Below are 15445 nucleotides of genomic sequence, written 5' to 3' on the forward strand. Positions count from 1 at the left end.
TCAGCTGCTTTCTACCATTCCCAACGCTAGCACTGCGCGCACAGCTCTAGCGAGAGCAGGGCCTCCGGAACCTCTGCTCGCTGAAGGCCTTGCACGGGGCGCGGGCAATCAGGTTTTTGGGGAGCGTCTTGACGCGACTGCTCGCTCCCTAAACGACTACTCCGTCTACTTCCCGGCGTAACCGCTCGTGCGAACGGCTACTTCGTCTACTTCCCGGCGTGACCGTTCGTGGGACTGCACTGCGAACATCTTCCTGCATCGACATAGTTCGGCTACTTCGAGCAAGGCCAGTCGAATAGCATGTCTATTCCAGCTGGTAACGGCGCAACCGAGGCCTCCGGCACTGGTCCCGCCTTGGGGTACCTACTGAACCTACTCTGGTTTAATTCTTTGTTCATGCTTATTACTGAGAATAACATGAACATATGCACATATCTTGTACACACATTATCACTCATCTATATTATGAAATTGATATTAATATTTGGAATTAAAATATACCGAAAATTGCCTAGATGTCTAACAGCCGCAGCGCCGCCCGCGCCCTCGGTCCCTGTTGCACAACGCCACTACTACAGCCTGCCTTCACCCGCCTATGGCGATGGCATGTTACATGTTAAGAAGGGATTGGAGAGAAGGGTAGTTCATCGGGTATTTTAAAAAATCCGAACCCCATATTTCGGGTATCAAAAGTTTGGATTTTAATTTTTTTGATTAAATTTGGGTAGCTATTTTGAAATCCAAATTTTAAAATACCCCAATTTTCTGAAACATCCGAGTGCCCACCCCTCGTCGTGTTTTCTAAGAAAAGGGATTTTTAGAAAAAATAAGTTATAAGAAGGAATGGCAATACTAAGGCCCATCGTGAAGATCCTAAAAGCTGGCGAAGGCCCATAAGGTCCAGCCCACGATGCTTTCCGTTGGCGGTTCTTCCGTACTTCCCTAAACCCCGCTTCGGCTGCCCCCCTTTACCCTAATCCGACCGCCGCGCCAGGCCGCTAGCTACTCCTATACTCGCCGAGTCGCCCGCCATCTCGCCCTCGCCGCCTCCCTCGCCCTCCCCTCGACCTCGTGCGGTCGTGCCCGCGGCGGCCGCTGCTCGTCTGCTCCGATGGCGGTAGGCTCCCCTGACTCCCCTCTCCTCTCTCTCGATCTCTCTTTCTAGGCGGTTTGCATTCTAGATCTGTTCCTGTACGTGCGCCCGATGTTGGTCCAGGTGTTGCGTGTTTGGGGGAATCGCGTAGCTGAAGTGGAGAGGGCGTTGAGAGTAGAGGAACCTAGATTGAATTCCAGCAAGATAGATGCTAGATAGGCGAGGCCTATGGTTTGGAATTTTTGAAGGAATCAGCTGGATTTGGATGAGGGTAAATTGTTAAGAGTAATTTGATGCCGCACCAGAGTATTCGCATCAGAAGTTCAGAGACTACAAAGAGAAGTTAATTCTGAATCTTGTAGTGCTGGGAGGCATGCCCTCATTTTTGGAACTCATTGAAATAGGATAAGTTCCCTCGCTTCAATGGAGTGTTCCTTTTCTGTTCCATGGTTGTTATATACTTCCATGTAGCCAATATCCTTGGTTGATTTCTCAATGGATTTTTCTGTGTTTTGACTCAGCACTATACTGTTGTATCGAAGTAGCCACTGCTTCTGATCTTAGTCTTTTTAACCTCTTAGAAGTTCAGGACAGTCGTTTCACCTTTCCAGTACCATGGTATTTTTTTTATCACATTTGCCATTGTTTCTGCTAGCTCAGTCCAAAGGTGCATCATTTGTCTGTGCATATACACAGTTGATTACTGCTTTGCAATTCAGTTAATGAAATTTATTGTGATCTAACATCAGGTGAAAAGCATTGATTCCAATGAGCTATAAGCAGGATGTAAGCTGCTATGCTCAATTACTAGCCTTGCAGTTGCAGAATAATTTAAAAAACACTAAGATAATTTACTAGATAAGAAGATAACTGCATCTGATTCATTGTTGACCTGTCTATATATCTTTGCCGCGATAGTTAACTTTTGGTTGATGATTAGTCTGATCTCAATTATGGTTGAGCCATTGGGTTCATCATGCAGGCCTATTGGTTGTGATCTGATTGCACCAGCCTGGTCTGGTCCTTTGTAGTAAAATACCATGCCATAGTTAACATAATGGAATAATTTATTGAACTAAAGAAGTCCACAGAATGAATTAAGAGTTTTTTTTTGTATATTTGCCTGCCACAATAAAGCATGACACTGTGGTACACTTACTAATGGATTCTTGCTTTGTGCAGACTGTGCCAGTCAACCCTAAACCTTTCTTGAACAACCTAACAGGGAAGCCTGTAATTGTCAAACTTAAGTGGGGTATGGAGTACAAAGGTATTGAGTTTTTTCAGTTTTCAACTGTTACATTTATTATTTTCTAGATACTGTGCCTGCCCTTAACAATATTTATAAGCCTTTATATACTGTTCTCAGGTTATCTTGTTTCTGTGGACTCCTACATGAATCTTCAGGTACTAATTTGACAGTTTGGCTGTCTGACTATTAGATCTACCATCTGTTGATATTTTTAAATAGCTAAATATCTATTGGATATGAAGTGACATACAAAATTAATTACTACCTCTCTCTACTGCCTGAAGCTTGCTAACACAGAGGAGTACATTGATGGGCAATTCTCTGGGAACCTGGGAGAGATTTTGATCAGGTAGCCTTTTTTTATCCTTTGCTTTGAGCACGCGCCAAGTAGTGTTGCCTTGTAAATCTAGGTAACCCAATGCTGTCATCCTGCTGCCGTAATCTGCCTTGACTACTGATCCTAAGGGTAGTGTGGATCTGCAAAATTTATATTTCAAGGAAAGCTAGGGATACTTAAAAACCATGATTCATTTGTGAACTTTTTAGAACTGGGATAATGGGTCAATAGTTGGGAATCTGTGATGCATCTTATGCCCAGCCTTTGATTTTTGATATTGATTTAAAACTCTTTTGCATTTCATATTCAGTTTGCACCCTGTATGATATACTGATCCTTGTTCAATCAACAGGTGCAACAATGTTCTGTACCTCCGAGGTGTTCCAGAGGATGCTGAGATAGAGGATGCAGAGTGAGAAGACTTGAACCATGTTTAGATTGATTGATGTAATATGATTCTGACGTGTGTTTGGGTGTGCCGGTGACAACCTATTCTGCCGAATCCTAGCTTTGAACTTTATGATTGATGAAGCGTGTCCTGCTTTCAGTTAGGCTATACTGTCATTCTGCTGAACGTTTGAAGTTTGAACTGAGAGCTAGGACTAGAGATGATGTTCAAACTTTCTGTTATGAGTATTCTGTCATTCTGCTGAATCTGAGAAGCATCAGATTTCCTGACCACTTGCTCATTGTCTGCCATATGAAATTATCTGAATATGAGCTTGCATGATGTGTTCAACATCATCCGTAGCCAAATCAATAGATGTTTTGTGTGACACTATCACCAGATTAATTGAAATTTGCATGTTGCAGTTTATAGCAAACTACAGACTGTCGTTCTGCTGAATGTAAAAGTATGATTTGAGTTTTCCGTTTGTTTGCAAACTCAAATTATATATGAACTTGCACGGCACATTGCACATTATATCCCTAGTCGAATCGAGGCAAAACATTTGGTTTTGTTGGACACTCCGCCCAAATGAAATGAAATTGCATGTTGCAGATTATAGAAAACTGGCTAGAGATCACGAAATGAAAATGATAAAATGGGTCTAACTAGTTGATCCAAGCACACCCGAGTACACGACCCACGGCCGTCTTTCTGTCGCTTGCTACCCTACTTACAAATGCAAATGCAGGCATCTCGTCATCCCGAGGGCCACGGCGGCGATACTACTCCACCAGTTCGCCGCACTGCGTCCGGCGGCCGATGATGGTACCTTCGCCGCAAGACCACCGTGCACGCTAGGGATCGGAATGACTCCTGTCTCCTCCGGGACCGGTGCGGGAGTATCTACGAGGTTTGGCGTAGGCACCGGCTTGATTGGGCTTGGAACCAGCGGGCCGGACGCGACGAAGGGCGCCGGGGCGGGGCCGGGCGCTGGCACCGGCGCCGGCGCAGGCGGCTTGCGCGGAGGCGCTGCCATGTGCCTACTCGCCCTCGGCGGGAACGCCCGCGGGACTCCTATGCCCGGCGGGACGACGAAGCCGCTCACCTGGAGCACGGACACGCTGTACGGCTTCGCGGTGATCTGCTTCTCGACCGTGGCGTTCCTCCCGAGCCCCCCGGGCGCGGCGGAGGAGAGCATGGCGCACCCGTCGTCCCCGGAGTGGATGCGGAGGAACCCAACGCCACGCGGCGGCGCGCGCAGGACCTGCAGCAGCGTGGTGACCACGGACCCTTCGCCCTTTCGGTCGTGCTGCAGCGCGCCCAGCCTGGGCTCGTCGATGTAGTCGAGCACGACGTGGAGCGCGAGGAGGTCCGCCAGCAGGGACCGCGGGACGCGCAGCATGCCGCCGAACGCCACGGCAACGGCGGTGTTGTTGAGCGCGAGCACGGTGACCTTGTCGCGGCTGCTGATGGCGAGCGCGACGTTGGTCTCGGTGAGCATGCTGCTGAAGGTGCTGAACTCCGGGAAGCCAGCGAGGACCTTGGTGATGTCGATGGTGCCCGCGCCCGCTCCGAAGCCGGCGCCAAGGCTGGGCGGCGCGGGGAGGAGGACGGCGAGCGTGACGAGGAGCAGCGGCAGCTTGCTGGGCGCCATGCGGCCGGGCATGCAAACGCGAGCGCAATGGAGGTTCAGGGTGGGGAAGTGAGCTCGCCGGGCATATATAGCGTGTACGTGGGGTGATCGAAGCGGGTTGAGGACTTGAGGTGGCGGCAAGGGAGTGATGCAGGGCGTCCGGACAGTTGGGTGTCTGACCAGTTCATGCGGTGGACACGGATCAGAAAGGGACCTGGAGCGAGTAATCTGTGGTTTATGTCTTGTGGAAAGACCGCTCTGGATGCAGTTCCATTTGCTGAATCTGGGGGTCATGTCTCTGCAGGGAAACAACTATTTTCTCCACATCACCAGAGCCAGGCCGGGAGGAGCATCTTGCATCTTGCAGGCCAGACCAATCATCACAAGGTCATCACGGGAGCCTGGCTGGACCATATCCATTTTCGTAGCGCAACCGCTGCCAAGCACTAATAGCCTTATCAGCCCATATGGAGATGGATGATTCTGTGGCGTGGCACTATGATAAGAAAGGCATTTTCTCCGTGAAGTTTGCATACAAAGTGATGTGGAGGATAAGAAAAGAAGATCCTCAAGAGGGAATCAGGGGACATCATCAGACATGACCTTGCAAAAGGGACACCGGAAAGGAATTTAGCCGATGGAATGCCCGGTGAAAATCGGACAATATATGTGGCGGTAGGCACACAATAGCTTAGTTGTACGGATGAATTTGGAAGGAAGGGGGATGGAGATAGACACGAGATACGCCATGTGCAACAGGATGAATGAAGATGGGGCACACCGCGCACCTCTTTCTCACGTGCAAGCACGCAAAACGCTTGTGGAGGGACCTGATGGGCATGGAGGAAAGTCGAGTTAAATTGGCTGGTCTACTGTATGCGCCCTTCTGAACATGGAGAAGAGGGAGCAGATGAATTCGTGTGTGGCATTATACCAACGGTGGAGAGAAAGGAACAAGGTACGCGAAGGGGGAAAGGAGGCGAAGTGCAGCTGAACTTGCATTCGTAATTCAGGCACACACAGAGGAATTCCTGAGGGAGCCCCCGAGACGAACAGAAACAGTCGAGAATCGGCAAACTGCACGACACGGCCGCCTCATGGGCGGTCCCAGTGCCCGGCGACCCTGGCAGGGGCGGATCTACAGGGAGGGGGGCTAGGGAGATCCAGCTCCCTTTGCCTCCACAGGATCAATAGATATCTCCTAAGCCTTCCTCCATTTTCTAATAAAGAATGAAGAAGAAGGGTGAAGGAAGAAGAACAAAATGGGAGGAAAAAGAAAAGAAGGAAGATGAGCCCTCACTTCACTTGGCTGCTGGATTCGCCACTGGACTCAGGGCACGTGCTCGGGCTCCTCTGATTAGTGTACGTGCCTTTGTGCGTGCACAGCAAAATTCGGCCGGTAAAAATGAATTGACTAATGGCAAGGACACACCATATATAGCTGATGCATGTCAATGCCTGCCGTGTGACTTGGAACATATGCATGTGAGCATTGAGCTGCATCTTTACGTGCAGGACAAAACCTTACATGTGACAAAAGAAACTATAAATGATCAGCCTTACCCGACGTGTAGTAAAGTATAGGCACTACCGCAGGTCTGCAAACTGCAGCATCTAGTCTCCAACAAATTGATCACTGGTTTTATCGAATCTCATTACAGACCTAGGATAGCTTGATGTTCTATAACACTGAGCAGGGACGGTTTTAGAACATTAAAGCATACAACATTGTCTCATATGATCTATAATATCTCATTTGAAGCTATACTGTAGCAAATTGTTAAAGCTCAATTTATTTCAGTGTTATAGTAAGGCAATTGTTGTAACATCTCCTTTTTCTTAATCTATAGCATATGGCAGCGTTTCGTATGCACATGGGGTGGCCTATGCACATTTGCACATGGCCAATCCTGGCCATCCAGGGCGCATTCAACGGTTGCAGCCACTTTTACATTATAGTCCCCCCGCAGCTAGCCTTCGTGTGCGAATTTATTTTGCGAAAACGCCCCTGCTTTCCTTCCTCTCCCAAAGACAGGACCTTCCTTCTCCTGGAAGCGTCGTGACTGCTTCACGCGTACACGGAAACGCAAGCATCGATCGCCGATCGCCGCCGCCACCACCTGCGCCCTCGCCGGACGCCGTCGCCGTTGACTCTGGGGACTTCAATCGCCGCCTCCTCCACCGTCGCCAGCTCGCCGCCGGGCGCAAGGGTGCTGCGGCATGGCAACGCGGCCACCATCATGCCCTAGATGCGGTTTCCGGTAGAGGTCGCGATCGGGGCCGCCGCCGCCGTCGTCTAGGCCTGCACCTCTCCTCGCGGAGCGCCGTCGTGTTGTCGCTGGCACATTCAATTGTTGAGTTTCAATGAAACTACGGAGTTGTACAACCATGCTCCAATATCTGACTAAATATTGTGTTGATGAATGACTCAGCTAAAATTCAGACTAAAATTCAGCTGACCAAACAACAAAGATATGATTCATTCAGCTTACAAAATAGCTATGCTTCATCTAAATTTTAGCATATCATTCAGCTTACAAAATAGCTATGGTTCATCTAAATTTTCAGACCAACATTCAGCTTACAAAATAGCCATGATTCATCTAAGTTTTCAGACCATCATTCAGATTACAAAACAGCAAAGCAAAACAGCCCCAAAGTAAACTATTGTGGTGGCTCCTTCATCAAATTCTTCGCATTCTTTCCTTTCCGAGGCTTCGGTAGTTCTTTAGCTCTCTTGATTCTTTTTACACCTCCCTTTTGATCGAACATCATTTGGCGGATATATTTGTATTTGTTCTGGAATTTTGCAACCAACAAAATTTTCATATTCTTCTTGTCTAGGTGGCATCGGGTAGGTACAATATTTCCTAAAGAACTATCTATGTTCTGCACACTTGAAACTAAGCAATCCATAGCTTCATTTGAACTCTTTGCTCTTTGAATCAAATCTTCTATCTTGTTTCGCACCATTGCTATCTTTTTCCTTTTTTCCACTTCAATAGGATCTATGGGTTTCTCGTCCAATAGATTGCCTTCCTCATCATACACAATCTCCCTATGATAACATATCGAAAAAGATTATCAAGTAAGATGTAAAAAAGATATGAAACCAACTACAAAGTAAGATTACTTTTACCTCTTGCATCTTGTTTCCCATCTCTTCAAAACATAAGATGTAGGTAGTTCATATAACTTTTCACCTCTCAATGTCAATATAATATGGCAGCATGGAATTTCGATCTTTTCGAATAACTTGCATGAGCAACGACCAAAATTATTTGATGTGTGCCACTCGACCACTCTATCTCTCTTCGACCATCATTAATTAAGACTAACTTAACATTATCTTGCTGTGTAGTACCTAGAACAGAGCAATGGTCTCTAGCAGCAATCACTTCTTGTTGAAATATGTAGAACACGTTATGTGTGTACAATATGCTTGCTTGTTTCTCCATAGCCCATGGGGTACGTAAGAGAGGTGTGGTATGTATACTAAAATGATCAGCCTTTAACTCCTCATGTCGTTGGCATTCCAAAGCCGTATCAAATCTAAGCCAAAACTCAATGAAACATAATTTTCGATGGATAAAGTGACTGAAAAACGAGTTTGAGCTTTCAGACCTTGAAGTAGTTCTTAGGACTCCTGCAAGAGGTATATCCATAAAGAATGCTGGAATCCATGACTCTCGAATTTGATATCTATTAGCCAACCATTCGTTGCTCTCAAGACCATAAGCAACTATGATAGCATTCCACCTCATCTCAAACTCTTCTCTAGTTTCTGAACCCCATACACAAGTGTTCAAAGCATCCCAAAACTCTTGGTCTTTACTTGTAGGAGGACCAATCTTCTCAGAAACCTTCTCCATAATGTGCCACATGCAGAATCTATGAATTGTATCCAGGAGAACAGTTCTAATAGCTGACTTCATGCTAGCATCTTCATCTGTTATGATGAGCCTTGGTGCTTTTCCTCCCATAGCCAACAGGAAAGTATTAAACAACCACTCATATGACTCAATCTTCTCATTTACTATGAAAGAAGCTCCAAAGCAAACACTTTGCATATGATGGTTCACACCGGTAAAAGGAGCAAATTTCATATTGTACTGGTTTGTGCTATATGTTGCATCGACTGACACTAAATCACCAAAATGACTATAGTTCTTTCTACTTGTAGCATCAGCCCAGAATATGTAGAGTAGTTTTTCCATGCTCATCCACAACAAAATCATAGAAGAAGGCAGGATTTGCCTCTTTCTTTCTCTCCATTTGTGCCACAAATAATTGAGCATCCGCATTCTTTATTTTCTCCCTAAGTCCCCGGTAGTAGTTCTGCATGTCATGCTTCATGCAACCAATATTATCAAATCCATCACTAACTTGTAAGAGTCTATATGCTTGAGAGGTACCAATACTTGCTTTATGGCATGTGAATAAGGTAGTTTTAACTCTTTGACTGATTGTACGATTAGATCGAAGAAAAGGAATTTTATCAGGCGAGACTAGACCATGGTTATGCTCCTCAACAAAAGAAGCGATATAGTACCTATTGTCCGGGTTCAGCTTCACATATATACGTGCATTGCATCCACATCTTGACTCCGAGTGCTTCTTTTGCTTGTTTGGCTCAGTGCGTCTCTTTGTGAAACCTTCCCTCGAACACATAAATCTCTTATTCTCAACCACCTCACTTTTTTTGGCTTGAGCTCCTATACGAACCGAAAAGCCGCTTTCATGTGCATATATCTTATAGAATTCTTCCACTTCATCAAGAGTATCAAATAACATTCCAACAGCTGGTTTCAGTCTCTCATCCTTGCAATAGGGTACAAACCATGACGACTGCAATGAGAAATATTAAGTATTAAAGTCAAAGTGTGCAGCTTGCGACACTCATGAATGATGAATAAATTGAAACAAGAAGAAAAATTGCTCACTGATGTTGAACTAATTGGATCCTTTTTAGGTGTATTCAATTCCTCACAAGGATCAACATGATGTGGAGCTTCAACGAGGTCATGAACAGGAAGGTCGGGCTGCATGGGTGCACCAACTTCACCAGAAACAGTGGGTTCAAAGGGACCATGGCCTTCAACGAGGACATCATCTTGAGCTGCTACGTCGTCCGCGCTGCCACCAGGGCCGGCTACCCTTCGCGCGGCCATGGCGTTGAGAAGGTCCATGAACCCACCACGGTTATGGCATGTCGGCGCTGCCATGCCGCAGCGTCCTCACCACAGGCTGCGACAGCGACGATCGATAGAGGCAACACGACGGCGCTCCGCGAGGAGAGGTGCAGGCCGGGACGGCGGCGGCGGCGGCCCCGATCGCGACCTCTACAGGAAACCGCATCTAGGGCATGATGGTGGCCGCGTTGCCATGCCGCAGCACCCTTGCGCCCGGCAGCGAGCTGGCGACGGTGGAGGAGGCGGCGATTGAAGTCCCCAGAGTCAACGGCGACGGCGTCCGGCGAGGGCGCAACTGGTGGCGGCGGCGATCGGCGATCGATGCTTGCGTTTCCGTGTACGCGTGAAGCAGTCACGATGCTTCCAGGAGAAGGAAGGTCCTGTCTTTGGGAGAGGAAGGAAAGCGGGGGCGTTTTCGCAAAATAAATTCGCACATGAAGGCCAGCTGCGGGGGGACTATAATGTAAAAGTGGCTGCAACCGTTGAATGCGCCCTGGATGGCTAGGATCGGCCATGTGCAAATGTGCACAGGCCACCCCATGTGCATACGATACGCTGCCATAGCATATTCATGTGTACTAAACATGATTTTAGTTTCAAAACTACCGAGAGGCTATCAACTTGTTATCAATTGCTAAGTTGGCCCAGTCTCCAGAAAATTTCTACGCCCGCCACTGGGCCGCCTGATGATGTGCTGAGAATAAACTCAATCAGATGGGGCCTTTAATCCCCAGACAGGAGAGGGAGGATGGGGAGCGGTCGTCACTAAGGATGGCAACAGGTACGAAATATCCGCGTACCCGCGGATACTAAATCCGACGGGCGCGGATACGGGTACGAGTCTGTGTCCGCGGGTACGGGCGCGGGTACAACTCTAAACCCAACGGGTATTTTCTAACGGGTTTGAAAAATTAATATCCGAATCCGCAAATCCGCAAACCCGCTGACATGTGGGCTCGAATAACCAATATATATATATAAATTTTAGGGTTTCTGAAACAGGCTCCCCGAACCCCGATTCCCCACCCGGCCGGTCCAGCCGCCGCCCCCTCCCCTCCGCGGCTCCGCGCGCCCCCCCCCCCCCCGCCCGCCCCGCCGGCCGGGCTCCGCCTCCCGCCCGCCGAAGCCCTCCCCCCAGCTCCGCCCGCGCGCCCCGCCGGCCGCCCCCAGCTCCGCCCGCGCGCCCCGCCGGCCGCCCCCAGCTCCGCCCGCGCGCCCCGCCGGCCGCCCCCAGCTCCGCCCGTGCGGCCCGCTGGCGGCGCAAGCTCCCCGCCCCCGCGGCCCCATCCCCGGCGCTGAGGGCAGGCCCTGCCCGCCGCGCCCCCCCGGCCCGGCTCCGCCCGCCGGCGCCCCCCCCCGGGCGCCCGCCCCCCCCCCCCCCCCCCCGCCCGCTGGAGGCGCGGCCCGGCCGGCGCAGGCCTCCGCCGCCCCACCCCCCCCCCTCGCGGCGGCGCCGGCTCCCGCCCCCGCTGAGGCCCGGCCTCCCGCCCCCCGGCCGGTGCAGGTAGGCAGCCAGAGCCAGGCGCCAGGCTCTGCCCCCCCCGGTACACGGGCGTGCCCGCGGGTATGCGGATATCCGCGGATAGCGGATACGGGCGTCATTTCGTGCCCATGGCGGGTTGCGGGCGCGGGTGCGGGCACGGATGTTAGCACACGGGTACGGGTTTACAAAGTTAATATCCGCGCGGATTTTACCCGTTGCCATCCCTAGTTGTCACTCGTCAGAAACTCTAAGGGAGAAGTTGTCAAAGCAGGAGCCGGTCATATACCCCATGCACTGGATGCTTTGCATGCAGAGGTGATAGACTGATTGCTGGGTGTAAAGGGATGAAAATAGCTGCGGAGGCCGGAATGACACGAGTTGTCCTGGAAACTGATGATGCACTGATGCTTAAGTTTGCGCTTGCTGTTTGATGATAAAGAAATATATAATAAGATACGGGAAAAGAAAATATATGATGAGATGTATTATTACATAAATTATGGTTGAGCCCATGACACGTGGGCCCCACTTCTTCATGTTTCTAGAAGAGCTAGTCTTAATTCTTGCGTAGCTGCTTGAGGTGAGCACCAAGTTTTAAGCTTTAATTATTGATAAGAGATATAGCTTCTAGAAGGGAAAAAGAAAAGAAAATAAAGAGATGAACCTCACGTAACAATATGTGAGGGCATGTGAAATATATTTTATGGTCATAACCAGCTCATGTACGTGTGCTATCACGAATTGAAGTACATTGGTCTGGAAGCTGGCCCGCCCCTGTCAGTGTCCATGCAAATACACCAGAGATTAAAATCCAACCTCCTAGAGATATTATTGTTCAACTGTTCAACTGATAGAATCTGGACTCCTCAATCACTTGCTGATAGAGATTGGAATCTTGTTACATCAGTTTGGTTTTAACAAAATACAGGCGGGCCTAGCTGGAGATAAAGATAAGCAGGTTAGTTAGAGATGGAGTTCTGTTCAGTTTAAACAAACCTGGATATTGCTTGGCCGAGGGTCAAAGTGCTGGCCTCCCCCTGCCTATATAAACCAGCCAAGACCTCTGGCTGAGGCACGCACACACGCCGGGAGGAAGGAGGAGGCCAGCCAGACACGCACGCACGCCAGACGCCGCTGCAAGCTGCAACTCGCCGTCATCAAGGAAGGAAGCAACTCGCTGCCCAGCATCTTAGACTAAGCTTCTAGGACAGTATCTAGAACAGCATCTTAGACTAACTTTTAATATCTAGGACAGCATCTTAGACTAGCTTTTAGGATAGCATTTAGAACATCATCTTAGACTAAGCATCACTAGCTTTTATGCTAGCATCTTAGACTAGCATCTTGGCATATACCTGGCTGTTTTGGCCAGCTATAAATATGTATTCCAAACTCTCAGGTTGGCATTGCATTGTGTGAGAACAAAACCAGAAAATTGCCCCAACTCCTAGTGTCATCATCTCAATGAGAGTAAGAGTTTCGATACTAACAATTGGTATCAGAGCCGCTCTATCCTGTACCTTAAACATCTCGTGCTCATCTCCTTCCCACGGCTCCCTTAGTGCTGCCCGTCTGAGGCAGCCTCCTCCCCACGCAGTAGCCCCCCACTAGCGCGCCATGCGCGAAGGACAATCTCAACGCTCGGTTGCCTCGAGCGCGCAGCACCGGCAGGAGGCCGAGCTCGCCGCAGCAGAGGAACGCGAGCGAGTGGCGGCAGAAACTGCTGCAACGGCGGCAAGAGCGTCAAGGCTGGTGGCGGCAGAACTGGCAGCAGCATGGATGGAAGTGGAAGCAGCGGCGGCAGTGGAGCTCAAGGCTCTACATGGCAGTAGCATCAGCAGCTCTGCCTCTGCCGACGACAGCACCGACGTGGAACTCAAGCAGGCGAGGGAAGCAACGGGAGAGAGGGTGGCATAGTGGGCAGCCGCGCACCCCCATGGGCGCCGTGGCAGTAGCCCAGACGGGCGTGGGTGAGCCGGCAGCACTTCTGGCAGGGACTCGCGCAGTGGCCGCGCTCCTGGCGGCGGCGGCCGGGTCGACGGAGATCGCGGATCTTACAAGTGGCGCGGCTCTCCCTCCCCGGACCGGCGCCATGGTCATCACAGGATCCAGGCTGTTGTCAGGGATATTGGCCCCGGCGATAGGTGGCCTACCCTCACCAAGACCAACTATGTCGAGTGGGCAGCGGTGATGAGGGTAAGGCACGGTGATGTCGACTACGATGAGGATCGACGGGAGTTGGATGCCCTCATTGCTGTAGTCCCGCCCGTGATGCAGTTCTCACTTTCAAAGAAGCGGACTACCAAGGAGGCCTGGGACGCCATTGCTGCGGCACACATCGGTAGCGACCGCGTCCGCAAGTCCACACTGCAGGCACTTCGCAAGGAGTGGGAAAATCTGGCCTTCAAGCCAGGTGAGGACGTTGATGACTTTGCTCTCCGCCTCAATACTCTGCTGCAGAAGATGGTGCAGTACGGCGATGACACCTACGACGAGGAGAGAGCTGTTGGGAAGCTTTTTCGCTGCGTCCCCGAGAAGTACAAGCAGATCGCTCGATCGATCGAGTCTTTGCTGGACCTCTCCATGATGTCAATCGAGGAGGCAATAGGTGGCCTCAAGGTCATCGACAGCGATGAGCCGCAGCCTCTCTCGAGGCCTATCACCATTGGCGGGAAGCTCCATCTCACTCGGGAACAGTGAGAGGCCTGCCAGGGTGACGGGAGGAGGGCTCCCCCCTCCTCCTCGATAGGTGGCTGCAGGCATGGCAAGCCGCGCAAGGCGCGCGGAGGCGCCTAGGCCAGGGTGTGAGGACGCACCCAGGGCAGCGCCGCCGGCGTGCACAAGCTGGCACGAGACGATGCCTGCCACAACTGCAGCACGGTTGGCCATTGGGCTAGGGACCGTCGACAGCCACGATGCAGCCAGGCCCACATCGCACAGGTGGAGGAGGAGGAGCCAACTCTGCTCCTGGCACACACAAGCATCGAGCTACCTCCAGCGGCATCGGCCCCAGCAGCTCACCTCCACCTTGACGAGCCGAGAGCACACGCCTTTCTCGGTGACGCCTCCAACAACGAGAAGACTGACGGGTGGTGCCTCGACACCGGCGCCACCCATCACATGACCGGACGGTGGGAGTTCTTCACCGAGCTTGACTCCAGCGTCCGAGGCTCCGTCAAGTTTGGGGATACCTCCGGCGTGGAGATCAAGGGCGTCGGCTCCGTCATCTTCACCGTCGAATCTGGTGAGCACAGGCTGCTCACCGGAGTCTACTACATCCCCGCGTTAAGGAACTCTATCATTAGCTTGGGACAGCTGGATGAGAACGGTTCGTGCGTGGAGACCAAGGACGGAGTCCTGAGGATTTGGAATCGCCTTCTTGCCAAGGTAATCTAGAGGCGCAAATCAACTCTACGTCCTTAATGTGCAGGTGGCACAGCCCTCTGCCTCGCTGCTCATCGGGATGACAAGGCGTGGCAGTGGCACGAGCGCTTTGGGCACCTTCACTTCGAGGCCCTGAAGCGGCTCAGTGCCAAGGAGATGGTGCGAGGCCTGCCATGCCTCGACCACGTGGAGCAGTTCTGCGATGTCTGCGTGATGAAGCAGAGGACTCCCATTTCCCCAGCAGACGAGCTTCCGAGCCAAGGAGCGGCTCGAGCTCGTGCATGGGGACTTGTGTGGCCCGGTTACACCGGCCACACCGAGAGGACGACGTTACTTCCTGCTGCTCGTCGACGACCTCTCCCGCTACATGTGGGTGATGGTCCTCGGTAGCAAAGGAGAAGCCGCGGACGCCATCAGGCGTGCACAGGCTACTGCGGAGGCAGAGTGTGGCTGCAAGCTACGCGTACTGCACACCGACAATGGCGGCGAATTCACGGCGGCTGAATTTGCGTCATACTGCACTGATGAGGGCATTCAGCGCCACTACTCCGTGCCGTACAGCCCGCAGCAGAACGGTGTCGTCGAGCGACGCAACCAGATAGTTGTGGTGATGGCTCGGGCCCTCCTCAAGCAGATGGGGATGCCGGTTGTATTCTGGGAGAGGCGGTGGTGACGGTTGT

The 15445-nt window shown here is 51.0% G+C and overlaps 2 protein-coding genes across 2 annotated transcripts; one reads left to right on the forward strand and one right to left on the reverse strand.

Annotated features, from left to right (window-relative positions):
- The first annotated feature begins 958 nt into the window (after positions 1 to 958).
- Positions 959 to 3350, forward strand: LOC112896258 (probable small nuclear ribonucleoprotein F). Its single transcript, XM_025964177.1, has 5 exons — positions 959 to 1117; positions 2276 to 2363; positions 2463 to 2500; positions 2630 to 2694; positions 3035 to 3350. The coding sequence occupies exons 1-5, from the start codon at positions 1112 to 1114 to the stop codon at positions 3096 to 3098; spliced, it is 261 nt and encodes an 86-aa protein (XP_025819962.1). The 5' UTR covers positions 959 to 1111; the 3' UTR covers positions 3099 to 3350.
- Positions 3351 to 3481: 131 nt separating this feature from the next.
- Positions 3482 to 4727, reverse strand: LOC112898181 (fasciclin-like arabinogalactan protein 3). The gene has a single exon (XM_025966558.1). The coding sequence runs from the start codon at positions 4725 to 4727 to the stop codon at positions 3804 to 3806; it is 924 nt and encodes a 307-aa protein (XP_025822343.1). The 3' UTR covers positions 3482 to 3803.
- Between the last annotated feature and the right edge of the window lie 10718 nt (positions 4728 to 15445).

This window comes from Panicum hallii, chromosome 6, assembly GCF_002211085.1.
Source record: "Panicum hallii strain FIL2 chromosome 6, PHallii_v3.1, whole genome shotgun sequence".
Lineage (NCBI taxonomy): Eukaryota > Viridiplantae > Streptophyta > Magnoliopsida > Poales > Poaceae > Panicum > Panicum hallii.